The sequence below is a fragment of the Sycon ciliatum genome, chromosome 4 (genome assembly GCF_964019385.1).
Source record: "Sycon ciliatum chromosome 4, ocSycCili1.1, whole genome shotgun sequence".
NCBI lineage: Eukaryota > Metazoa > Porifera > Calcarea > Leucosolenida > Sycettidae > Sycon > Sycon ciliatum.
The window spans coordinates 37,281,890-37,309,090 of record NC_088646.1 but is presented as its reverse complement, the minus strand read 5'-3'; the positions used below and the strand labels follow the sequence as shown (position 1 = coordinate 37,309,090).

The 27,201-nt window shown below is 46.6% G+C and overlaps 1 protein-coding gene across 1 annotated transcript; it reads right to left on the bottom strand.

Annotated features, from left to right (window-relative positions):
- Positions 1–168: 168 nt before the first annotated feature.
- LOC135815981 (lysophospholipid acyltransferase 2-like) lies at positions 169–17,620 on the bottom strand. Its single transcript, XM_065329338.1, has 15 exons — positions 17,176–17,620; positions 13,678–13,826; positions 13,110–13,187; positions 12,007–12,099; positions 10,895–10,950; positions 10,181–10,235; positions 8,785–8,914; positions 8,323–8,352; positions 7,780–7,870; positions 7,211–7,309; positions 5,863–5,966; positions 3,619–3,683; positions 3,058–3,190; positions 2,577–2,728; positions 169–1,060 (listed from the first exon to the last, which is right to left on the bottom strand). The coding sequence occupies exons 1-15, from the start codon at positions 17,257–17,259 to the stop codon at positions 886–888; spliced, it is 1,494 nt and encodes a 497-aa protein (XP_065185410.1). The 5' UTR covers positions 17,260–17,620; the 3' UTR covers positions 169–885.
- Positions 17,621–27,201: the final 9,581 nt, after the last annotated feature.

The window sequence follows — 27,201 nt, the reverse complement described above, 5'->3', positions numbered from 1 at the left end:
GTCTCCATGCGCATTCACGATGTTATTTTCTCCCCCGTAAAAGAGGCTGTGTGTTACTATCTGCTGTGCGTACACATGTGTGCGCGTAGCAGAGTGTGCAACACGTGCCACACGCAGGCTCTCTATCAAAATTGCTACTACACCAAACTTCAAAGGCAACCAATAGTCTCAAAAGTTCAAAACATCACGCTCTTCTCAACATAGAGATCATTGACATGTCCACGCCAAAACCCACGCGCCGATAAAACGAAAATTGTGCCTCGAGAGAAATCGATCGCACACAAATACCACACACACAGTACATGCACGTTTGGAAAATTAATTGGAAGAAAAGAAACTGGGGGAAGAATAGCGCCACCATGCACTACCAGAGAGCTAAATACACCGTGGACTGAAATTGCTATAAACTTGCAGCTAAACTATGGCAAGCACCATTAAATCTAAGGAAAGAGAACGGAATCCTATCAAAATCTACTTGTACAGTCAGAACAAAACGCTGCTCTATTACAACGATTGAAGATTTGTGCAACAGAACACTAAACATTCAAGGCTCTAGACAAAAACAGCGAAAGGTTGGTAGAGAAAAGAGTCACAAAACGGGAAGGAAATAAAAAAAGGGTGTAGTGCAGGACCAGAAAACCTTCTTGTCTTGGCATGCACCAGCACCCCGTATCTTAAAGTTGCCAAGACAGCCTGACACGCCAATATAATAAAAATTGCAATGAAGAATTGAAATAAGCTGCGATCCCCACACCACCACAGAACAATAAAAAATTGTAAGCATAAATATAGCATAGGACAGTTGAAGCAAGGGTTGAGAAGTAGACATTCACCGTGCACAGTGGAACAATTAACAAGTACCAGTGGCACGTGCATTCTGCTGGTCTATTGGGAATGTGGCTTTATTCCATTGCTACCACTGCTGCCATTGCTGACAACACCATTGCTGCCATCGCTGACAACACCATTGGCGGTGGCGGTTGCTGGTGCTGGACGCTTCTTTGCTGGTACAAAGAGCAATACTCCGAAAATGGTGAACGTGCCAAAGAAGTACACATTCCTGGAAGGAAATGGGACGAAGAAGGAATGCAGACGATGCGTTAAACAGCAAGCACGGCAAAACAAGGCAGTCTGGTACACGAAATGTTTTTAAATGATTTTTTGCGCACGCGCAAAAATATGTTAACACAGAAGGCGCATGCTCTGTTCCCAACAAACTCTCACACGCTCATTGTTCTCCGAAGTCCACTGTTCCTGACTTCAGTTCTTGCTTTGTCCGCATTGGCAGTGGATTTCTTTCTCAACCCACCCACCCACTCCACTATTGTCATCATCATGTTTCCTATTCTAGTTCTCTCCTGTCGGTATCCATTATCATACCGGCCTACAATAACTACACCGATGCCGTCTACCGGCGAAACTCTGTAAATACATGGAGGGGAGTCAACCTTGCTTACCAGGCTCCTCATACGGCTCATTCAGCCTCTCACACTCAGACGGCTCACTCAGCCTCGGCTCACTCAGCCTCTCAATACGGCTCACTCAGCCTCCGCAGCCGGGCCCTGCCCGGCTGCCTCCATACGGCTCACTCAGCCTCCGCAGCACGGCCCTGCCCAGCTGCCATACACACACATTCACACAGCTCTAAGCTGTCACTCACTCGGAGCCTGGCAAAGCAATTGACAAACCCTCCTATTCCCCAAACTGGTTGCTCGTTGTGTGAGTGCGGCATGCAGATGCTTGTGTTAAATTAACTTTACATGCTGTACGCAGATTGAGTAAAATGACTTTTTACATGTACAGTAAGTATCGTTTATAAAGTGACCGGATATAATGATATACCGGTTATAGTGATAGAACACGTCAAAATCAAAACCAAATCAGAAAAAAATACAGCTAAAATATCACTATATACACTATTATCGGCTATACCGATATATCGCTTATTGTGATGGCCTTCAGGAAGCAAACCATATCAAATGTACAGGAAAATATCGCATATAATGATCAAGAGTGATCTTTCTGCATGCTCTTGTCCGTTTCTGGCTGTGTTGCCTCTCACGATAATGTTGCCAACTCACGTACACAGCCACTCATGTCTATTTCTGGCTCTACGCAACTCGTTGGACACCGAGTAGATCTACGATCTACGTGAGCACGGATCCAGCTCAGGCTTTTTTTGGAGAACACGCTGAAGAAGCAGCCATGCCACATGATGTATCGAAGTTCTAGTACATGTACAGTCTGTACTCGTACTGCACTGCCATGCACTGCTCTGTGTCATGCACCGGTACACAGTCCGCGGAGCATGCATGCACTTTCAGCATGCTTTTTCCAGCGTGTACGCATCATTTCATGTGCAGTCATGTGCCATGTGTCGGTCAAACATGCAAATCGGCTATAGTGATGCACCGGATATAGTGATACATTTTCGAAAATCAAAGGGGCACGTTATATCCGATATTTACTGTAGGTGCAACCTGAAATTCGGCGCCTGGTTTCTCTAGCAAAGTTTACGAGTTCCTTGTAAGCGTTACACCAGGAGTGACATGTTGAACGTGATGCCAGTCACTCACCTCCAAGCCAGCATGCCAGGCCAAAACTCCAGGCACATGAACGGCGTCAGGGCGTAGTTCATGTGCACCATGGTACCAATGCGTGTTATCTGATCGTACAGCAGAGCCCTGCTAGACGAGGTCTGGAAATAGGGACGAACACGGCGACGCACCTGCGGGTTGAACACACACACACAAACACGAAAGTGATTACGGGACACAGAGCCAGGAAATTCAAGTTGATACATAAACACACGCGTACTCAGCCCCTATCAACAAACGGGTCGATTCTTCCTACAATCATTCAACTCTCGTACAATCAACACACACACAGTGATATAGTTTTAGAAGCAATCCTTCAAATTAACACTTCAACAAAAATCAATGAGCTGCAACTGCATCAAAGGGAAAGCAGTGTTCCAAGAGAGTGTGAATGAATTCCATATGCTAGTGTCACAAACCAAAGCATAGCACAAAAAGAAAAGAACCGTATTACACCTACCCGCACAGCTGCTTCTCCCAGGAATGCGGAGAAAGGCATAGAGACCAGATAGCCACCGTAAAAGCCATGCCAAATGGCGGAGAGGACAAACGTGGCCACACGTGGCGCCCAAGGAAACCGCTCATATGCAATGCTACAAAATGAACAGTATACGCACACACACGTGTGCACACATGTACGTACGCACACACGTGTACACACACACATCAGAATGCTCAATTAGCAAAAGTCATATCACTTGCACCCATACACCGTGTGCATTTCAATGTCACCTTGCAAAAAAAGTATCATGAGAACTTAGCAAGAGAGAGAGAGAGAGAGAGAGAGAGAGAGAGAGAGAGAGAGAGAGAGAGAGAGAGAGAGAGAGAGAGAGAGAGAGAGAGAGAGAGAGAGAGAGAGAGAGAGAGAGAGAGAGAGAGACAGAGAGACAGAGAGATCTCCCTTTGAAACCGTTGCCTTCAATCAGGCTAGCATTCAGTGATGTATGAGTACCCCAGCATTGCAGGTGACAGCCCAACAACACGCCAAACTAGAAGTGCAATAATCCCACTCCAAACGTACTAGCGCAACCATCGGCCGGTCTGGATATTCCAGTTGTCAATGGCGGTCTTGGGGCTGGTGGCAAGCTGAGGCATGAATGCAGAGAGCAACAAATACATCCAGGCTACATCAGATGTGCAGTAAACAGTGTAGAATAGTGGTGCCGGTATTCACATCAGGCTTCTATTCAAACCAGGTATTTCTATGTGTGTCAACACTAAACCAGGCTGATGTCCTGGCAGTGTATCTTGAAAATCAGGCTTCCACTAGTATTCAAAACAGGCTCCTATAGGAATGGACTCGGATGGAGAGCCAAGGATTAATTTATAGAAGAAGAAGTGGACCAAGGAACTACAAGTTACGCTATAATGTCCACTAATTGGATTTCTTTGGTTTCTGTATCTCGTTATCGTTATCTTTTCCTCTAGCCCTCTCGCTTAGGATGAGCTTTTTTTATGGCAGCTTAAGCGAAGGCTATATACCTGCTTTATGCAGGTTGATGCCAACGCGAACAAGCAAAATAATAATAATAATAATAATAATAATAATAATAATGTCCACTAACACCACCAGTTACTAAACAATCAGCTCATGCGATAACATTGCACGACACTGACCGACGGTACTGACGTTCTACAACTAACTGGCTAAATGATTTTTTGCGCACGCGCAAAAATATGTTAACACAGAAGGCGCATGCTCAGTTCCCAACAAACTCTCACGCGCTCATTGTTCTCCGAAGTCCACTGTTCCTGATTTCAGTTCTTGCTTTCTCCGCATTGGCAGTGGATTTCTTTCTCAACCTCAATCTCAAGGTTTACCATAGCTCACGGAGATGCCCCGTGCACGTAAGCAGTCGGCTCCCGGGCCCAGGCGTTCCAGCCGCAGGCGCGCCTCGTCGTCCCCGTATGCCGACACTCCGAATCGAGCCCCTGCGGACTAAGACCATGCGGCCGATCGTTCCGGCAATATCCGTGCGGATCGTTCCGGCAATGCCCATGCGGAGCAGGACGATATCCCGTCCGCCGGTCCCCAGCCCGCCAGCTTACTCCCAACTGGCCTAACTCCACGTTCCGTTACGGCGGCCGTGTCGACGGCTCTGTACCCCCTGCTGGCTCGAGTCGAGCGCCTTGAGGAGCGAATTTCAGCTCGCCAGGATCCGGACGGCCATATCAGGCGGCGGTCCCCTCAGTGGCAGATGTGGTCCAAACCGCGTCCCTGCCCAGCTGCCATACACACACATTCACACAGCTCTAAGCTGTCACTCACTCGGAGCCTGGCAAAGCAATTGACAAACCCTCCTATTCCCCAAACTGTTTGCTCGTTGTGTGAGTGCGGCATGCAGATGCTTGTGTTAACAGCTCTAGCACATCTTGGATGCGCATTCCAACAGCCTTCCAACTTGGAAGGTTCTAAGTTATAGAAATAACATAAGGAGGGGAATGTTATTTCTATAACTTAGAACCTTCCAAGTTGGAAGGCTGTTGGAGTGCGCATCCAAGATGTGCTAGAGCTGTTAGCCAGTTAGTTGTAGAATGTCAGTACCGTCGGTCAGTGTCGTGCAATGTTATCGCATGAGCTGATTGTTTAGTAACTGGTGGTGTTAGTGGACATTATAGCGTAACTTGTAGTTCCGTGGTCCATTTTTGCTTCTATATGAGATAGGCTTTAATACAAGACACCACGGTATGATGTCGTCGGTATCCCATGCTGGTGAGTGATCACCGGGTTCCAAGAACTAACATTCTCCACGGTGCCCAGGTTGCGAAAGCATGCCGCAACCTCTGCGCAGTTATCGTGTTCTCCGGAGTAAAAGCCGCATAAAAAAAAAGTCGACGGGGCTTAAAATACGATAGTCAAATGACCAGTGAAACACAGGGTAGATGTCTGTACTGCATGTACTGCATGTACTGCATGTACTGCATGACAAAAATCTGGGTACTGCTTATACTCCAGAAAATACGGCATACACTACACACGCTTGCACCGCGCTTACAAACTCAACACCGGTGATATAATACAAGTATGTTTGCCACCAGCACGTACACTGTAACCACCCCCACCCACACACACACACACACACACACATGCATGCATGCATGCACCCCCCCCCCCCCCCCCCCCCACCACCACACACACACATGCATGCATGCACCCCCCCCCCCCCCCCCCCCACCACCACCACACACACACGTACTTCAACACGATGGGCAAACACTCCCCGAGCCCCCCCCCCCCCCCCCCCCCCCGGTGAGTCTGACATACCTCCACAGAGAATGGCCGGATGTTTGTACACCCGTCCCAAGAGGACTGTCCGGTCTTCTTGTCCACACAGTGGCCAAAACCAGCGGCGTTCACAGTGCTATCCGCTGAAACGTACACATATGCAGGACAATACAACAATGACACGGAGCAGGCTACGCTCTGAAAACGATGCACCCAGATAGTAAGGATGTCGGGAGGAGAGGGGATGGTAGAAGAAGGGGTGCAAGCCAATCCACTGACTTCCTGGCTACCTTCCTGGCTACAGATACATACGGTGAGGAAAGAAGAATGAGTCATAACAACTCTGACTTTCACGTTCAAGATCGTCAGACTGTGAAAGTGTGAAACACAGAGTTGCAACAGAAGTTTCTTCTCTCCTCGTGGTATAGAGTGGTTTCACACCTGCCACATGACGACCATACGGGATAGCCACATTGACTACCCTACAGTCATCCCCCTGCACCCGTGGGTGACATGGTGTTGGCCATGCTGGTTCCACTGTCCACATGCCATGATCACGTTCCACATGCCATGATCACTGTCCACATGCCATGATCACTTTCCACATGCCATGATCACTGTCCACATGCCATGATCACTTTTCACATGCCATGATCACTTTCCACACAAATCTAGTGCCTTGGAACCACTCCATATGGAAATTGTGAGTTCTTAACCTCTCCATAACGCAGAATTGAGGGGGGAATTTAGACAACACCCATGGTAAGAAGATAATAGGGAGGTTTCGCTCTACGTAATTACGTATGAAAATCCGTACGTCGTACACGCCGGGGAGCGAGGGCAACTTTCATACGTAAATCTCTCTACGGATTTCCGTAGGAAAGCTGTTTCCTACGTTGGGGCCTCCGTGGGACTTTTTGAAATATTTTTCGCATTTTCCGGATTTATCCATGGCAAAGTTCAAGCCGCGCGATGTGCAAAATACGATGGAAAACGCGGTTTCGGTTCGTGGTGCATGCGATGAGCGCATGCAGCCAAAGCGTCTCCAAAGCAACAAGGCATGTTTAGTGTCGTGGAGAAATCACGTAGAGCGAAACCCAACAGGGCTGATCTTTACGTATGAAAGTTCCGTGCAGTTCCTACGTTATTTTCATACATAATTCCGTAGAGCAAAACCTCCCTAATATACACATGACTTGTATGGATAATACTTACACACACGGTCTAGTGGCAGAAATCAGTAGCACTCTACTCAGAGGTTCATGCTGCTACGCAATCATCAGAAGACCAGTCAGCACCCGCACTGAACACTCTGATCTGTTGTCAAGGTTACCCCACATTGAGTACTCTGACCTGTTGTCAAGGTTACCCTGTGGATAATACTTACCAAAGACAAAGGCAAAGTAGTAGCGACACCTCAGGAACAGACCCGCCACGTACATGTAAGCAACGCGGTAGACAAACGAGTATCCAAGAAAGTCCTCCTCTACAAAACAGAAACACACACACACACACACACACACACACACACACACACACGCATACACCAAGCACGATGTACCATGTACGTCCGTTAGAAAAGAAGCACACATATCTGCAAGTAGACTGGATGTGCAAACCACTGATTTTCTCTTCTACCAGCGATCGGTCGTGGGCAACATCTGAATAAAACAGACCAAGACTTTGCGCCAAGGAACTGCCCAACCCATATAACTGGCTCTTGTGCATGGGCTCCCGGTGTATACCTGGTCTATGTTGTGTCACACGGAGTATACCGGAATAGAACGACCAAGACAGACAAACACACCGTACACGCATGCACGCACACACACACACACACACACACACACACGCACAAACACACAAAACCAGATCACAGAAAAGGCAACTCTAGACTTGAAAAAACATTGAAGCAGTGAAGCAGTGACTTAAAAATGAAATAGACCCTGAACTCACTGGCAGTATCTAGAATCGGGAACATCGGAGAGATGACAAGGTGGAGGCCGAGAAGGATTATACCATACCCAGCCTTACCGAAAGCGGGAAGCTGGGCATGACAAAGAGAGAGAACAGACAAAAGTCCATACAGAAAACAGACTCAATGCACCGCTTCAGTGAAAAGAAGAAGAAAAGAAAGCAATGGAACTGTTTGCATGATGCATCCTACACAGAAAGTCAGAAGGCAGAACTGGACATAGCTCTAACACAGAGTTTCGTTCTAAACATGATCATCAGACAACACAAGTTCCCAAAATTTCCATGTTACAAACAAAAGAATACACGGTTTTAAACGTGTTTAACAAAATAACAATAAACTTTCCCTCAAAACCAGTGAATACAATAAATAGTGATAGCAAAGATGGCGAAAGTCACAATAAATCGTTCTGGCTAAGCCAAGGAGCTTTGCTGTGATGTGTGTAACGGCAGCACAGCTTGTACTACTGACAACCTCACTTCAAAGTAAGTAAAACAAAGCACCAACAATATTGCTACTCTTACATAGTTTGAGAAGAGGCGCTTCTTTCCACTCTGCATCCAGAAGCACAAACAAGCCCACACGAAGATAAACAATGTGAACATTGTGAAGAAATGGGGAGAGCGAGGAAGAGACTGAGATAAATAGGAGAAAGGAGAGAGGAGAGAGGAGAAGACGAGAGACATTCACACAGACTGAGAATGCAGTGGAGCATTACAGTCCATTTCAAAACTATAGACGCGTAGGGTTTTTGAAATATTTCAAATTTGGCTGCAAAACTTTTTGAGAATAGTTTTCAGAATAGTGCTCAGGTCCGCTCCACAATTACTCTCATATAGTTTCTAAACGATTGGATGACAGACGCCCAATTTGGAAAAATTTATGCACAAAGTGATCACAGATCTTATGTGGTATAGATGCTGGCATAACGGTTTTTGCCTAGGTACGCGTCTATAGTTTTGAAATGGACTGTAGTTATCACTCACACGTATGTCTGCTGGCAGACTAGCACCAGACACGAACGTAGCATACTCCTTGAAGCTAGCCATCGGCATGGCCAGCGCGGATGGGAAGTTGAAGAGATAACTGTAGTACTCCAGCAGGCAAGGAAACCTCCTATGCATGTACAGAGCAGATGCATGTACAGAGTGTTATAGAGTCTAACCTCCTATGCATGTACAGAGCAGATGTATGTACACAGTGTTATAGAGTCTAACCTCCTATGCATGTACAGAGCAGATGCATGTACACAGTGTTATAGAGTCTAACCTCCTATGCATGTACAGAGCAGATGCATGTACACAGTGTTATAGAGTCTAACCTCCTATGCATGTACAGTAAAACCTGGTGTAAGCAACCTTTGGTTTAGCGACCACCTGCTCTTAACGACCGTTTTTCCACGCACGGACAGTTCTACACAGATACTGTGGGAGCTGGTTCTAAAGACCTTTAACGACCGCTTTTGCTTGCACCGTGGGGCGGTCGCTTACACCAGGTTTTACTGTAGCACATCAAGCACAACAATACAAGCCAGGAGCAAGGGATGTTCAAACACGGCCTAAACTAGCCACAGGATGCTGACATCAAGCGAGGTGACTGGAGTTTTCAGACAACCCGGAAAAAGACGAGGGCGGACACCGTATTGCCAACGAAAGAGAATGAAGAGGACTGGCGGAGCACGAACGAAACGAAATATTCCGCACAAAGCGTTCTAAACCATGCACTGCAACACGGGTGCCATTTTGTGTTTCCAGGGTCAAGTGCATACACACAGCAGCAGTAGTAGCAGCAGCAGCAGCACAGACACGAACAGCATTACATCATCATGTTAGAACTACATGTTCCGAATGATAAAACCAACAGTATACATGTACTCAGAAGGCACAAAGGAGGTTTTTAGAGTTTGTCGCAACACTCCGACTTTCAATCATCGTCATGACTGCATCTCTTATTGGCGATGGTGCCATGGTGAGAATAAAGAATTCAAAGACTGTAGCATAGCCAAGAGTGTGCACAGAAGGCACAAAGGAGTTTTTTATTTATTTTTTTACAAAAACTACACACCATTTGACGGCACAAAGCAGCAAGGCAGCGATGAGACGTATGGAATGGCAGGAGTGTGTGTGTGTGGGGGGGGGGGGGGGGGGGGGGCAGTTTGTCGCAGTTCCGAGCTTCTAGCCAACCCTTTGTAGCTACGTGCATGGAACCTCTGGCTAGTCTCAACACCGTCATGACCGGATCGCGGTACACTGCGAGTGTGAGTTGGACTGGGAACAGCTGACGAATCGATGCTTCACAGCCTCCTCTGACAAAGACCATTCGACTCAACGTCCCAGACCCTGTGCACCCTGATGTTGTTCATGCTCGGGGAGGTTGACTTACGCAAGGCTGAGCTGCTTCTGCTCCGCTGTTAGCGACTCGGCTTTCTTGTATACACCTGGCAGAAAACAACACCAAAAAGCAGAATGCAACAAACTTCTGGAAAAATTCTCAAAAGGGCCAAAAATATTATACATGCAAAGTTCATTTTTGTCTAGGGAATCGAAGTCAGCAATTGAGTCTACTGTGTACGCATTGGAAAAAGCACAGCCTACCAGAGTGTAACAGTGTGCATGGGATACACATTTACAGGCAGATCTGTGAGTGCCTTGTGCGCAACACATACCTACTGCATCGAGCTGTGCATACTGACTGTCTGTACTAGTGATGTAAAGCCCAATTCATACTTCATTTCGTGTACGGGCAATGCGTCACATCGCGCGAAAAAAATCGACCTGAGCTCAGCCTGCTTGGCCCATTGCGCGACTGTGCGCGGTGTGTTTCCCGTAAGGAAAAGAAAGTTGGATTCTGCCGCAGAAAACCTGAATGCAGAAAGTGGTGTTTAGTCGCACACTCAGAGTAACGCACTAGTAGTAGCATACAGAGGTGTTAGCATTGTGCCGGTGCATTTCCCGGTCTGTGTCACACAGAGGATTCACACCGCCACGGTTTCTGTCTGTACGCCTCTGCTGTTGCACTTCATGTTTGGCATTCAAGCAGTCTTGGTATTAAAAGAATTAAAAATAAATGAATAAAAACTTGAACATGGTAGCTTACCGTCATGCAGAGCGAAGGCCATGCCACTGATTTTGGCTGTGATTACCATCAAAGACCTGATCAAAAGAGGATCATCAAGAGGAATCCGTCACACTCTTGCCTAAATCAGAGCATTAATTCAAGTTGATTTCCCCAATGATCTTGGGGGCGTATTCAAGAACACACAAAGACACCTCTCATGATGCAACTGTAGCGTCAGAAACGGCCAACGGGACTGGTTAAGGGAAGCAGGTAGGAAGATGAAGCAGCCAGCTACTCAACTCTCTCTCTCTCTCTCTCTCTCTCTCTCTTACCCCGAATACTGTATTCCCCCGATAAAAAGTCGCACTCGATTGTAAGTCACACACCCTTTATTGGCCCTGATGTTTAGTGTAAAACCAAGAGTCCATAAACAAGAGTATGCAACTGTGATCTCTTTTCTATGGGCCAGATGCGCGGCGCGCTGGCTTCATTACATCATTCAGCTGCAGTCCGCGCACTGCGGAAAATCAAACACTACGCTTTCCCTCTGGTTTGAAATGAATTTTCGTACGGAACTGGAGTTCACGCGCCAAAATTTAGAGATCGCGTAGGTACTGGAATGAATCGAGCAAAAACGGATGGGCTCGTACGAGAAATTGTGGGTTTGAGTGCATGCTTTCAGAGCGTGATGGAGGCAAGTTACGTAATGAAGGCAGCGCGCCGCGCACTGGCCCATAACCACAGTTGCATACTCTTGTTTATGCACTCTTGGTAAAACTGTAAACACTAAATAGGTGTGATTTATATTCGGGAAATACGGTAGCCCACTCTCTTACCCTGTATAGTTTTTCGTGTGCTTTTTTCACTCAACACGACTGATCACACAGCTTGCAGGCTGTGTTCCCAATAATAAGCAAAACAAAAATGGACAAATTTAAAATAGAAGAAGAAAACACATGGAAACGAGTTATGAAGCAACGATCCACGAATGCAACAAGATAACAAGCGGCCAGTATGTGCGTACGTGCATAACTCGTTTCCGTGTGTTTTCTTCCTCTATTTTAAATTTCATACTGGCTCATTATCCGAGTTCAAAAATGGAGAAAACAAATCGAATACAAACATGAGCACGACAAGCAACAAACGCTAACCCTGTATAGTCAACTTTATACTCTCCAAAGTGAAACACCATGTTGAAGATGTGTGTGCCTGCCAGGCATCCCATCGAGACGATGAACACCAATCTGCAAGCAAACACAGAATCAACGCATGTCCAACAAGGGCATAGATTCTAAGCAATACTAGAGTGCGTATGCTCGCAAATGCCACGTGTCCATTCATGGTCATCTTTCAGAAGCAAAACTGAGTTAGTGTAGTTGTGCTAGCTGAAATCCAACCAGAGGTTCAACGATGGCACCCTGGAGCAGTACACACTACATCACCCGTATGCTTGCCTACTCGCCTGTACGCAACCCGTGCACACATCACAAGTGAAGTACAGCCTGGAAGAGTTTTCAACTACAGTACTGTCGGGTGCTGAAGAACTGGGGGTCAGGGTTCTAGGCTTCTAGCCTAGCCCGTTCTTATTTTTAGCCAACACAGCAGTTTCGTTCTTATTCAATGGTACAGTCTTACATGTACATTTCTGCAGAGGTATACGTCTGAGTGTACATTATAGTGTATATTACGGTTTCCGTTCTTATCTGCAAAAATTCCAGCCTACACCGTTCTTAAAAATTGAAGAAGTTCTAGCTTGGCCGTTCTTCGGCGGATCGTTCTCTTCTGCGCCCGACAGTACTGTACATGTACCCACCAGCATTCAACTTCCGGGGCACCAAGATGACGCCACACATTCTGTGTGTCATAAAATGCCCTTTGGGTAGGAGGTTGTTCCATACAATCTGGCCTCGTGCAGCATTGGGCACTGAGCAGCCCCAGCACTGCGCACGCTGAATTCAGACCTTGGTACTTTGGGTTGCTTTAAACATGCTTTGTTGTTTATAAGCCTTCATTGCGATCAGTTCAGCCAGTGACTCTGAGCTCCGCCGAGGAGGCCTAACAAGGTGGAAACAGCTAACTGTCCAGAGATTGAGTAGAACATGGATGGATGGATAGATAGATAGATAGATGGAGGGTTGGATGGTTGGGTGGATGGATGGATGGATGGTTGGATGGATGGATAGACCTGTCTTCATCAGGCACAGAGAACCGGACGGATGATGCGAGGAAGCACTTCCTCTTCATCAGCACTTACACATGCATGTAATTAGCAGGTGCATACTGCATCAATAGCTGAGAAACGACGCTCACTACAACCAGAATACATGTTTGCCTAGTCACACACGCACACATACGAGAGCACACGGAAGCATGCACGGAAGCACACGTGAACACACACACGCACACACACACACACACACACACACACACACACACGTGTGCATGCGCATGTACAGTGCACATGCATATACGCAGCAGCAGCAGCACAGACACGAACAGCATCATCATGTTAGAAGTACATGTTCAGAATGATAAAACCAACAACAGTACATAACCAACAGTATACAATGTAACATGTACACAGAAGGCATAAAGGAGGTTTTTAAAGTTTGTCGCAACACTCCGACTTTCAATCATCGTTATGACTGCATCTCTTATTGGCGATGGTGCCATGGTGAGAATAAAGAATTCAAAGACTGTAGCATAACCAAGAGTGTACACAGAGTACATGGTGCAATTACACTCGACAAAGCACCCATGGTCACACCGTACAAAGACCCAGCACAAGTTAGTCGGTCGGGCACACACTCTATCATACTCACGTGCCGCCGTAACAGTAGAACAACAGCAGAACGCCAAACGTTGTCAGCACAGCATGGCGGAGAGCGGTGGATGTGCGCACCGGCGGTAGCAGCAGATTGAACAGGGCACTGCCCACAAACGCAAACACTGTACAAGCGAAGAAGAGAAGCTGCACACGCAAGAGAAGAAAACCGGAACGACGCAATGAACATCACTGCAACAGCTATGCGTGCCATCTGCTCTGTGCAAGTCAGACCCCATCGCAAAGACTGCAATGATGTGGAACTAGTGTACCAGGAAAAGTGGTTGGCAACGCCACGTGTCTGGCATATCCAAACTACTAAACATGGCGGACATCGCAAATATATCATCAGAATTGCGACATACATTGTACACTCGTTTGCGGGCCGAGCAGATTTTGTTGCAGAAGGATGGTCCATGCTAAAAAGTCTTTTGAAACACACTGTACGGCAGGGTTGGTCAGACTGTACGGATTCCCACAAACAAATCAAACAGCACTTTGCTCGAGGACTGCGCTTGCACATGAGTTACACTGCCAGTGACCATGGCAAATTTCGAACTTCTCTGCCGCAAGCACACATCCACAGTTCCTCAACTTGAGAGAGAGAGAGAGAGAGGGGGGGGGGGGGGGAGAGAGAGAGAGAGAGAGAGAGAGAGAGAGAGAGAGAGAGAGAGAGAGAGAGAGAGAGAGAGAGAGAGAGAGAGAGAGAGAGAGAGAGAGAGAGAGAGAGAGAGAGAGAGAGAGAGAGAGAGAGAGACAGAGAGAGAGACAGAGATAGAGAGGGAGAGTAGGGAGAGAGAGTTGTGCTAATAACATCCGTCACACTTGACGAACGCCGATAATAGATGTACATTTTACAGTTTTTACTACCCCATCACAATTATCCCAATGGTACTGGACTGTGGGGCAACGTTGCTGAAGCAAATTTTAAGCTAGCAGCATATGGAGCAGACCTGGCCAAACTAAGTAAAACTGATGGCACAAATCCTTGTGTCGGATGATGGAGGCAACGAGAACGGAGGCTGTTTTCACGGCCCATCACAGACAAACGTTCAAAGGTTGTTCCCCCAACGTCACCACTCAATACCACGACACACTCAGATACTTCAGGAACAGACATGTATCTGCTCTTCTCTAAAATGAGGAAATGATCGATGGCGAAAATATCTAAGTACAAAGTAATCCCAAGGCTGTGATCAGTTTGTCGGATACAGATTTAGATCCATACTATGATAGGATCCACTTGAACAGCAATGATTGACAAGGATTGGTCAAATCCGGATCAAGATCCAACGAATTAGGATTCACGCAACCCTACTACGGGAGGAGGTTTGACTGGATTTAACGGATTGTTTGCCAAAGCAAGATAGTTGTGCATGTTTGACAGGCTACAACCATCGTTGTATATGAACTTGTCGTAAAAGGCAGCCTTAATCAGCTCACCAAGGCCACCGCGGGGGAAATCGCTCATTGGCTACAACCATAGACCTAGTACCCTAGCCCTTCCATCTCAGCTGTAACCCAAGCCAGGCTAAACATGTTGCCCATACAAGTGCAGCCCTCTATATCCCCACATGTAGTACATTTGCCCGCAATCAGGCACTCGCATGCACATAATATTGCACTAAGTATCGGGCCATACGCGGCAAACCTTCATTGCGTCATACATGTATAACCATACCATACTTGTAAAGTACCAAATACAAAAAATGTAACAAAGGACTGCATTTCCACTACACCACTCTACTGGTAAATGCATAGTACATTACAGAGCATTATAATTATTTTACATCTCGGACGCTGTCATCCATACAAATTACAATTTCTTGTGGGTACCTAAACCACCCAACACTAGTAGTGCAATGGCACCTATACTGTATGCATAAAATAAAATAAAACATGGCTGCAGCCTTTTTGGGAGGAAACAAAGTTGTTTGTCCCGTTTTTGGCGGGCTCCACCAGCTAAAGTACATGTACATTCATGTATATTTGTGATCATGAGTCATATATGTACACAGGTCATGAACCTTTATGCAAGGCTGGTATCACAGTGTGTATGGCTGAAAAACCAAATGGCGGGAAGATTATGCATTAGGTACCATTGAGTGATTTTGAAGTGAGAATGGGAGGTATGCAGTGTTGCCAAACCGTCCGATTTTTCGCACATTTTTGAAGGCTCTTCCGAAAAACGGTCCGAAAAAGGAAACGTGCGAAAAGCAGCCAAAAATGTCAGCAATCAGTACTTTCTTATGCAGAAGTGCTGTATTTTCACTTTTCAGCGCAACTGAATGCACAAATCATTGTACATGTGCTTCTAAAAAGGCTAGCGCTTGGCTGTGGAAGTGCGAAGTAACATGCCTGGATGGCATGTAGTGTACAGTGTGTGACCACACTCATGCATTACAAAATTCATGAAAACTTCAGGGTGCTATATCGGTTACCATGGCAACGAAGCAAATTCCCATGGTATTTTGGGCGATATTTTGAATTCTCTGGAAAAATTGCTGAGAAGAAAAATTCACACCATGTGACGTGGCCAGGCATGGCGGTGAAGGGTGTCCGATTTTGGGCGAAAATTATTTGCCAGCACTGGGTATGCATCGAAGATGGCCGTTACCTTTTCGCGGGGCAAGTTGCCCCATTTCTGGCAGATTCAACCCGTTCTAGTACATTTATGAGTATGACCTCACAAAGTTCATGACCTATTATTAGAAAATGTGTGGGATTTGTGCTGATAATTCGAAGTTAGCAAAGTGTAATTCGAAGTTCACTGTACACTGTACTGGTCAGTTCAGTTTGCATGAGCAGGCTGTGCCGGTCAGTTCAGTGTCCGTCTAAGGTCCATAGCGCAACTCTGCGTGACCATGAGAGCATTTTGACATACATATTGAGTTGTGGGTTCATGTTTGGATAATTAAAAATGTCCGGATAATTAGAATTTTTTTCCTGGCATTTTGAGGTTCGAATTATCAGGATTTCACCTGTATAACCACCAACCTTATAACTGAACTCTACTACTACTACAGTACAGAGTGTTCTAGTGTATCCACATGACTGTACGTGCACATGCACATGTATATTGACGATGTACATGTTCACCGCACTAATAATTGAGCACCAGTACTAGTACTACTACTAGTACGTGTAAGTGCTTGAGGCTAGGTGTACTTGAGAGCCTGGCAATCTTGAACTTTAGTTTAGCCTTCCCAATCAAATTTTACCTGTACTTGCATGCCCAAGTGTAGGACTTACAATAAAAATTGAATTTGCTGTGTGTACTTGAACGCATGCATGCAGGGCAGGCGACTGACTCGATGATCACCATCAAAGCTCAATGATGGTGCAAACAAACCAGCTGATTCAGTGTAAAGTACCTACATGACTGTATACTTGCATTTTGTTTATTTTGTTTGAGTAACCATCTCTTGGCTTTTTCAGTACATGTAGTGATGTACGCCTACCTAGCGTTACGGCGATGCACCTCATTTTGGCTCACCTGGTCTCTGGCAAGATTGATCGAGTCAGCAGCCACGTATACCTGGCGTGTCAACAATGAAACTGATGCAAGCTCCTCATCCATTCCGAGGCTGGCCGTCTTGTCACCGCCGATCAATTCTCAAATTTAAACTATTTCAAATCTATTTCAAAATCTACAATGCACTCTTCAGTTATCCAACTTCACTGTTGAAGACTACACTCAAAAGCCAGTTCCAAAGTTTCCTCGTTATCGAACTACCTACAGCTGGCGAATCTCCAGGCACATTGGCGAACCAAACGGCCTTGTATGATCATGATTTTTCTTCTCCCCGACACTCCAGGTGGTCTCTAGCTCTGCGCACAAACGGGTGTAAGATGCCTGCTTTTGGCAGATGTAGCTACAGACTCAGTAGCCGTGGACTAACCTCCCTCCGCCCAGCTTCCTTTCAGGCCTGGCTGCATGCATGCACTTGCGCCAACGCTGATTTCATTCGTGATTTTGGTTGAGTTGGCACCACGTGCAGGGTGAATCGCGCAAGTAGCAAGGGGACCTCCCCCGCCCCCGGCCCCGATGCATCGGGATGTCAGGGCGTTACGTATTTTTACTACTCCCTGGCCTGGCAAACTGCACTGCACTGGTGGCGGTGCATGCAAGCAGGGAGTAGTAAATTTTTACTACTCCTTGGTTGCAAGAGTAGTATTTTCACCACCCAAACCAAAAATTCAGTCGTGTGACGTGACCTACCAAAAATGATGCAAAATGCTTCGTTGTTTTTTTTTCAAAATAATCCGCCCCCCGGCCCCGGGCCCGGCCCTTGAGGTGGAGGGATGCAATATTATGCCAATATACAAAAATAATACGTCTATCCCGGTACACTCATGCACACTACTATACAATAGCGCCCGTCAATAATGTACGCCAGTTGGGAGTTATTAGACACCACAATGGAAAAGCGGTGGACAACTTGACTATGACTGAGACTGCACATGCAGTGCAGCTTGTGCGAGTCCCGGCGGCTCAGAGTGATCCGCGCTGCACACCCATTATGTATTCTGGTAGTTGGCAATGGCAGGGCTGTGGGGCTCGGTTTTATGACTTTTGTCCAACCCGGCATACGAGCCGTACCGGTACATCTGCACACTCTGGGCTTGCTATTACACAACATATTATTGTGCCCCCCCCCCCCCCCCCCCAAGACATATGGACAACAGTCGTGGCAGCATGACCTGCCTGATCTTCCGTGGTATTATCATAGTACATGACACTGTGCTACACTTCATGTATAGTCTCCTGTCTCCTGCCAAAATTACAGGCTGCATGCTATGAAGTGACTCCGGCAGCCGGTAGGGAGTGGATCAACAGTATTTTATGGTACATGTACTTCAAAGTACAGTGAAACCTTTCTAAGACGACCGGTAATTTGCGGTAAAGGGACCTTCAAAATGTCACGCCGGGTCTCTGTTACCAGGTGGTCAACTCATCCAAGCTTAGAAGTTAGCGGGTCATTTGACTGGAGATAGCATCCCTTGGTCCAAGTACATGTACATGCAGTTGCATGCCGTGAGTGGGCTTCTGGGACACGTTTTACTGCAGAGTACTGTACAGTGAAACCAGGTTTAACCTGTTTAAAGGGGAAGTTAAGCCTAAAATCAAATGTTCACCAGTTGTATCTCTTCGGGGTGCTGAGTCGAATGGTCTTGGTCCGAGGAAGCTGAGACGCTCCCTTCCTCCTTTGTTCCCAATCGAACTCAACTCATGCACTGCCACCGAAACTGGGTGACTGCGCCCTACTAACTTAGATGGGGATTTGTATGCAAAATGTCACTAAAAGCACCATTTCGTTCTTATAAAAGCACGGATGACCGCGATTGGCCCATATGTTGTAGTCTTTCGGACGCTGAGTCTAGTAAGGCGCAGTCACCCAGTTTCGGTGGAAGTACGCGAGTTCGATTGGGAATAAAGAAGGAAGGGAGTGTTTCAGCTTCCTCGGACCAAGACCATTCGACTCAGCACCCCGAAGACTACAACTGGTGAAAATTTAAGTTTAGGCTTAACTCTCCCTTTAAGGCGACCACTCAAGGGACCCGGCTTCAACATGTGGTCGCTGTGTGCAGGTGGTCACCTTATCAAGTGTCATTATGATTTGACTGGAAATAACCGTTATTTCCAGTCAACCAGGACCGTTGGGTGACCCAAAGGCAGCCCTTTCCCAAAGATGCTCGTCACTTTTTTTCGAACCTTTGGCTGTTTTGGAAGAAATCGCAACTTTCGCAACTGTCTTCATTTCCACAAACTACAGTAGTCGGGCGACCAAGAATGTTGTTTCCAAGTGGTTAGCCTGGGACGTTCTTATTTTTCAGCAATCTGGCTGCGTTCTTACAGCATGTTCTTAGAAACAAGCTGTCCTGGATCATATCAAGAGTACATGAAAACCAGAGTGTGCAGCTCCGAGCACTTTCTACTATGGGTGTCTGTCACGGCGGAATTCCGTAATTACATCATATTTGGCGCAGATCCGAGGCGGGAAGTGGCGTAGTGCGTACAACTGAGCTGCAGTTGCGCAGAAAGCAGACCTGCTTGTACGTACTACATCACTAAAATGATGTAATCACGGAATTCCGCCGTGACAGCAACCCATCCGAGCTGCACACTCTTGTTTTCATGTACTCTTGTATTATGTATCCCACAAGCTGGCAGAAGTTCAGGCTGGACATTCTTGGGCTCCACGTTCTTCACGCGGCGAGCGACTCTACTCTATACACGTGCCCAGGACTGTTGCTATGGTATTTCACCCACCAAAAAAGCACGAAACAAGACTTGATTTTCTATGCGGCTCTTTTCATATTTATTGTGTGTTTTGAAAATTTGAAATACTCATGGCAACTGAATCATTCAAAAATGCAAACGTGCCTGTCGTGCAAATCGCCTACAGTACGTAGAATCGCGCGCTGAAGAACGTGGAGCCCAAGAACGTCCAGCCTGAAATACTAAGAACGCCACAACCTAAAAAGTCAAGAACGGCGGTGGTGATTTTCTGGGATACATATTATAATCCAGTACGGATTGGTTCTAAGAATGTGATGTAAGAACGCAGCCAGTTTGATGAAAAATAAGAACAACCTAGGCTAACCCCTTGGAAACAACGTTCTTGGGAGCATGACTCTACTGCACTAGTACACTGTGTTGCACTTTTCAGCTACTTTTCTCGTTCACAGGTGAAATACCATAGGCAACAACGGTCCGGTATTTGCCTGCCGTGTGAACCACCTATTGTAGAAAGTTCTGAATGTGATTGTGGTCAGTCTCCCAGGCCGGAAAGGGAAATGACGCATCAGCCATTACAGTATAGCCGTGCGATGAAGAACATGGAGAGCAAGAAACACCAGGGTGCTATGAATTACATCAAGAGTACATAAACCAGAGTGTGCAACTGTGCATACAGTAGTCGCGCGATGAAGAACGTGGAGCCCAAGAACGCCCAGCCTGAAATAGTAAGAACGCCACAGCCTAAAGCTAAGAACGGCGGTGTTGGTTTTCTGGCAGCTTGTAGAATACATATGATCCAATACACACTGTTTCTAAGAACGTGCTGTAAGAACGCAGCCAGATTGCTGAAAAAATAAGAACGTCCCAGGCTAACCCCTTGGAAACAACGTTCTTGGGCGCACGACTATACTGTATCAGATCTGAAACAGCGCAGTTCGTGCACTACGTCACCCTGATGAGGTCAGCCAAGCCACGACTTGCGTACAGCTCAATTTTTCATGTTATATAGCCCGGAAATCAGCCAAGTTTGCTTGCTTTTAGACGTCCAGTTTCAGGATTTCGGTGTTTTGTGTGACTGTGTACGCTGCGTACATCCACCGAAAAGTAAAGTCACCAGGCTATCCGTATCAAAAAACCGAAATCAGGACAAACTCAGTGACCTGCACAACCGCGACTGGTTACGCAACTTTTCACCGTACCTGTGGCTTACCATGCCGTCAGAAATGATGTACTGCACGAATTACGCTCCCACAGGAACCATCCCGAGGCGCACACTCTGGTTTATGTGCTCTTGATTACATGAACACGACCAGAGATAGTTGAAAATAAACCTGCCCAACCCTAAGGCCCTCAGACTACGTACATAGAAAATCCAGTACAAAATCACATAAAACCTAAAAGGCAACATTTTTCCATGCCTGCATTCAGACTACACATTTTACATGCAATATACTGTAAAAGCAGAAATTTTCGGTGGGGCCAAACTAAAGAAGGTGTGTGGTTTGACTCACCCGACCGACCGTACAATTTCAGCCCGACCGTAACTTTTTTTCGGCGGGCTGTCGTGTGACTGACGTACGTGGACTGAACACGTCCACGTCTACGTGCTGTGCGGCGTGAGTCTGCGGACGCAGACGGCTCCTTTTGGACTTGACTTGTAGTTGTACTGCAGTGCAGTGCAGTGAGTGGTACGACTGCTGCCTTGTGCTGGTAGTAGAGTCTACTCGATACGCGTATACAGTGTATTTACATGTACTAAAAAATATATTAAAAAAAAAAAATCCGCCCGCCCGCCCGTAAAAAACATGTCCATGTTAGTCGAACCACACACCTTCTTTAGTTTGGCCTGGTGTTTTATTTTCGGTAACTTCGGTGCCGACAATTTTTACCGAAAATAAAACGCACCGAAATTTTCGGTACAACCGATACTGTATACATGTAGTACTAGTACACCTACCCGGAGAACGGGTTTTACCGAAAATTTCCCGCTACCGAACCGCCGATTTTGACGAATGCCGAAAATATTACACCACCGAAATTTTCTGCTTTTACAGTACAGGCAACCTTTGACCCTACGAAATTGCGCAAGGGGCCTGGGATGTGTGAAAGCAGCGGACAGTCGTACCCGGGTACAAAGTTCGTACAACTGCCTGGTGAAAGTCAGGCTGTGTTTACATGAGAAATTTCAACCCGGGTCGAGTTCAGCCCGGGTTGAAAGTCTGTACGACAAACAAAAGAGGTGAGCGTTTACATGAAGACAGTTGACCCGGGTCAAATACTGATATGCCGCCAAAAGTCCACTTCTACAGTCCTGTATGGTCACGTGAATCCGTTCGCGCGAAATTTGCATCTGCAGTGCTGTTCAAACCTGGCGCGAGATACGCACAGAAGTACGTTTGTACGATTTTCTTGACCCGGGTTGATTTCAACCCTCCCCCCAAGGGGAGGGTTGAAATCAACCCGGGGCGAAATTTCAACCCGGGTCAAGCGCAATGCGTCATGTAAACGCGCCATTCACTTTGTGCACATGGCGGGTTGAAATCTGACCCGGGTCGAACTCAACCCGGGTTGAAACGCTTCATGTAAACACAGCCTAAGATAAATGCAGGAAAGTTGCCTTGTAAAAGGGTTGGCACCCTGCCTGAAAGGATTGGGCAGCTTTTTAGGCATCCCGCCAGATTCTTGTTGTCCTGGAAACTTCTATGTAAATAAATGCGACATATAGGCTGTTTTGTACCTAGTCTGAAGAGGGCCTAACCCCTTGGAAACAACATTTTGGCACAGGACTCCAGTGTACATTGAAACTCAACGTAAGCAAGCCTGGCATCACACTACCGTCTACGGTACAAAGCGCTGTTTTACTGTACACCGTTGGTACAACAATCAGCATTGTGAACTAGAAAATGTGTTTGTGAGAGAGGGGAAGAAAGGATAGCTGTTGCAGATAGAAATGCTATACAGTAAAGTCGCACCAAAGCACTGGGAGCTGTGCTGTAAGAAAGCAGCCAGATTGAAAATAAGAATACCCCAGTCTAATCCTTTGGGAACATTGTTCTTGGGTGGGCGACTCTACTGCAAGCAATTCCAGCCACTCTGGTTTACCGGTATACAGCCTTGCCATAAGACGGTCAATGCAAACATCCACCCAAACAACGCACATGAGATTTGGTCAAGAATGATTTATTCCACCATCAATGACATATTAGCTGAAGTCTTGCTCCATGGGATCCTGCAAGGAAAGGAACAACAAAATTGCGATACTAGATTTACCGTATGCTACACGAAGGATTGATTTGGCCATGAGTAGACACCTCCCTTGGAGGGTCTCAAGGTCCCATAAAATATCACTATCCGTGACGCAACATGCGACATCTACCAAAAGGAATTGCGCCGCGTACTGTTGCAAGGCCGCTATCGTGGAAGTTCACTAAAGTTAAACTTTGTGACGTGCCACGTACACAAACTGAGTACAGTTTTATACTCTGGGTGCACGGCACGAGTACATAACCTCTAAGAGTGTGCAACTTCACTATGGGTGCTGTCCCGACAGAATTTAAAGTTCGACGCCATTTTTGCGATGGAATGCGCACTGTACACATATTTATATCAGATGTATCCTGAAACTGTGATGGACAAGGCACCATTTGCATCATGTACAAACTAGTGCAAACAAAAACATGATACGCGGCACCAAGAGTACATAACCCCCAGAGTGTGCAACGCCTGATCCAGCTCTGCATAGGGTCTTGGTCGAGCGGAATCGGATCTTTGCGTCATAATACCGTACACATCTGAGGGGAACCCGGGGAGTCGCGGGTAGTCTTGGATCAAAAACAACGGTGCCCTGCCTCGAGACCGGCCTTGCGCTGGTGCGGAGTGTACGCATGACATCAGAAGATCCGATTCCGCTCGACCAAGACCCTATACAGAGCTGGATCGGCGTTGCACACTCTGGGGGGTTATGTACTCTTGGTGACACCCATACAAACGCAATAAATCACTCGTGCAAGGAGCACTGAATCATAAAAGTGACATTAGTTTGAAATTCTGTCGGGGCAGCAGGGTGTGCGGGAGTTGCACACTCATGGTGGACGTGCACTGGTTTGATACATGTCGCTGCGCACCGAATAACTACAGACCATACAGAATAAATGTACAATCCCAGTGTGAACTTAGTGGGCAGTGTAGTAAAAAATAGCACTCCCTGAAAGAAACCCGTATGCATGTCTTGCCAGATCTACCTTGGAAGAGCTGCAGTATTTTTTCGGGGGGGGGGGGGGTATCTACCCTTGCTGTCATGCCCAAATAGTGTGTAAAGGTTTGTGATGCAAAGTTCCATAGTACAATGAGCAGTGCAACTGCCCAAAGGAATACGGGCACTGTCCGTCAGTAGTGACGGGTGCAGTTCAGCACTGAAGCAGCGAACACGGGGCTGTACACGAGTGCTCCAATTGATGCTCATTCAGGATCCCTTACTTCATTGAGGACAGTATAGCTACTACAGGCATATCAATAACTGCCTGGGTCACAAAACCCAGTGTGACACTTTAGGGAACAGATCAAATGGATAAGTGTATTATGTAGTATATGTACTGGTATGAGTAGTTGTCCATCTAAACGATAACTGTAGCATACAATGGATTTACAACTGTGCTGTGTATATAAATTTGTAGTGATATATTTAGCATTTTTTTAATAGAATTCAATTGTGATGGAGAGCACGATAAATTCAGGTTTTGAACATTACTGCCAGGCGATGGCACATACTAATACATATTCTCCCAGCGTACATTGTTTCGTATTGTGCATAATCGTGTACGGTGCATGCCATGATGAAGATAGTCCCTCCTAATCTATTTCCCAATGTTCAAAATGTTTACATATTGAGTGGAAGAATACAAATGGACACAAAAGATCTGAACTTACATGTTTACAATCCAATCTTAGTTCTGCGCCAGTGGCGACGCTTGGCATTGTATCTAATTAGCAAACCACACAAGAGATATAAAATCTGTTGAGCAAACTGGTTCAACAAAGTGAAACACAGTCAATACCAGGCTCACCTGATTTTGTTGCCAGTCCTCAGTCTCACCCACTGGGGCACGGGACGGTTCTGCTTGGCCTTCTTGGCCAGCACCCTCTTTACAAGATAAGTCTTGTGGGATCCCTGAAACGACCCATACGCAAGGCAACCTATCAGCTTCGTCCACTTCCCAAGGTTTTCCAATCCATAAAATCTTCACTCACCATTGTTGCTGTTGACGGAAAGAGAAAGAGCAAGGGAAAGCGATACGTACTTCAACCCGGTTGGGCAGTGAGCATGCGCACCATGGTTGTTACCATGGCCACTACAAAAAAAAAGCTACTCTCCCTTGCAAAAAATCAACGCACTACCCCTTGTTTGCATTTTCGACCCGTATGTGCTAGGTGGATGGAGTTGTTCTCTCAAGCTCTGGTCAAGCGTCGTCTACACTTTTTTAGACTACAGTTGAATGATCAAGCTTGCAAGATCTCTCTTCACTTCAACTGATCAGAAAGCTCTTGTCAACTTGAGTCTCGTCTCTCTGGTTTTCGCGATTGAGTTTGGAACTCTGTATGGAGCATTGGAGGCGGAGGGGAGCCGAACCGGCCAAGCAGTGTGAGTAATGCTGCAAAAGTACTACAGCTGTAGCGATATTATCCCCCCCCCCCCCCCCATCAAATCTGTAGATCTACACGACTACATGGAGACCCGCATGTATGGTCAAGCCCAGAATGTGTTTATGTTATCCTTACATGGAGCCCCGCTCTACAGTCTACTACAGTGTTTGAATGTTCCATCCCAAATTCACGGACGGTGGAGCTCTCGAGAAATTTCAGCTGGCTCAATGATCATGTGTACCACAAACTCATGTACACTAGCAGTGTCTGCTCTAGGATTGTAGGACAGCCGTGTACCTGGCACAACCATTTCAACCGGGTCGGAGCCAGGCACACATGTACCTGGCGCTGTCTCACCAGCCGAGTCACATGCTTTAACTGGTTGGTTGGTTTATTTTAATTCGGACAATAAACGGGAACTAGGCCCAATGATATAAAGGCGAATGGATAAGCCGCATTTAGAAAAGAGAGGACAGGAATTCGAAAATTGCGAAAGAAGAAGAAGTATCCGAGTCGGAATAAATCTGACACATACAAGCCATGTAGTCAGTTCTTTCAAAGTTCCGGAAAGTGTAAAGTGTACCAACCGGGTCACAGGTGACCCGGTACTATATTTTCAACCGGGTCCAAGCGCCACCCAACCGGGTGGATTACCCGGCTCACCGGGTGCTGGAGCAGACACTGCACTAGGTGTACTTGACACATCAAGAGTACATAACTTCATAATAAGCTTCCAAGAGTGTGCAGATCTGGGTACCCTTTCTATGGGGTCCGGCAACGGCGAACATTCACGTCCAGTGGTGTAGTGTTCCCATAGTGCGTTCCCAGCCCGTTTTTAGCGACCAGTGGAGTTGAAAAAATAGCACTCCGACAGAACCCCACTCAGCTTATAATGATTATTATCATTATGCGAGTCATCAGTCATGATCATGGCAGATATTTTGGATTGCGCACACGCTAGCCTTCTTTGTATATAGTACAAATCGTGCTTGGGATACGTGCTGTGAGTTTGTTGCTGTCGTTGACCATGTTGACCCTGTGTGCAAAGTTGCACACTCTTGGACGCGTGTACAGAGCTGCTCACTGAAATCCGATCGAGCGAGTCAATGCCACGCCAGACGCTGTTCAACCCGAGACCTCCGGACTATGGGATGTGGACTGGTGCAGAGCACCTACTTGAGTGACTCGATCGGATTTCATTGAGCAGAAGAGTGTGCAACTCTGCATATGGGGGGTCTCACAGAGTTTGGGAGCTTATGTTTATATCTTGATAGTACTTGTGTAGGTTCCAAGTAGGTTTAAATGTCGAGTCAGTCACATATTTCTCGGACCTCCGCATCCAATGAAGTTTCCCATACAAATCTCTATCTCTTCCCATTCCAGTGGAGGCTGACAACAGTTTTCAGAGCTTGACAGTGGTGGTGTCAGAGCTCAATATAATAACGACTTTTTGGCCCAAATAGGACCCACACTGATATGACCATAGCGAAGTACAGTACCTGGTGTGTCCTGATGTGGCATGCTGGCGTGACTTTTTCGGTACCAGCGATGCCGATGGGTGCCTGGCTAGAAGAGCCCGGTGCAGTACCTACCGGCAGATGTGTCATCCCACTGTGCAAGAAACCACCCAAACGTGTA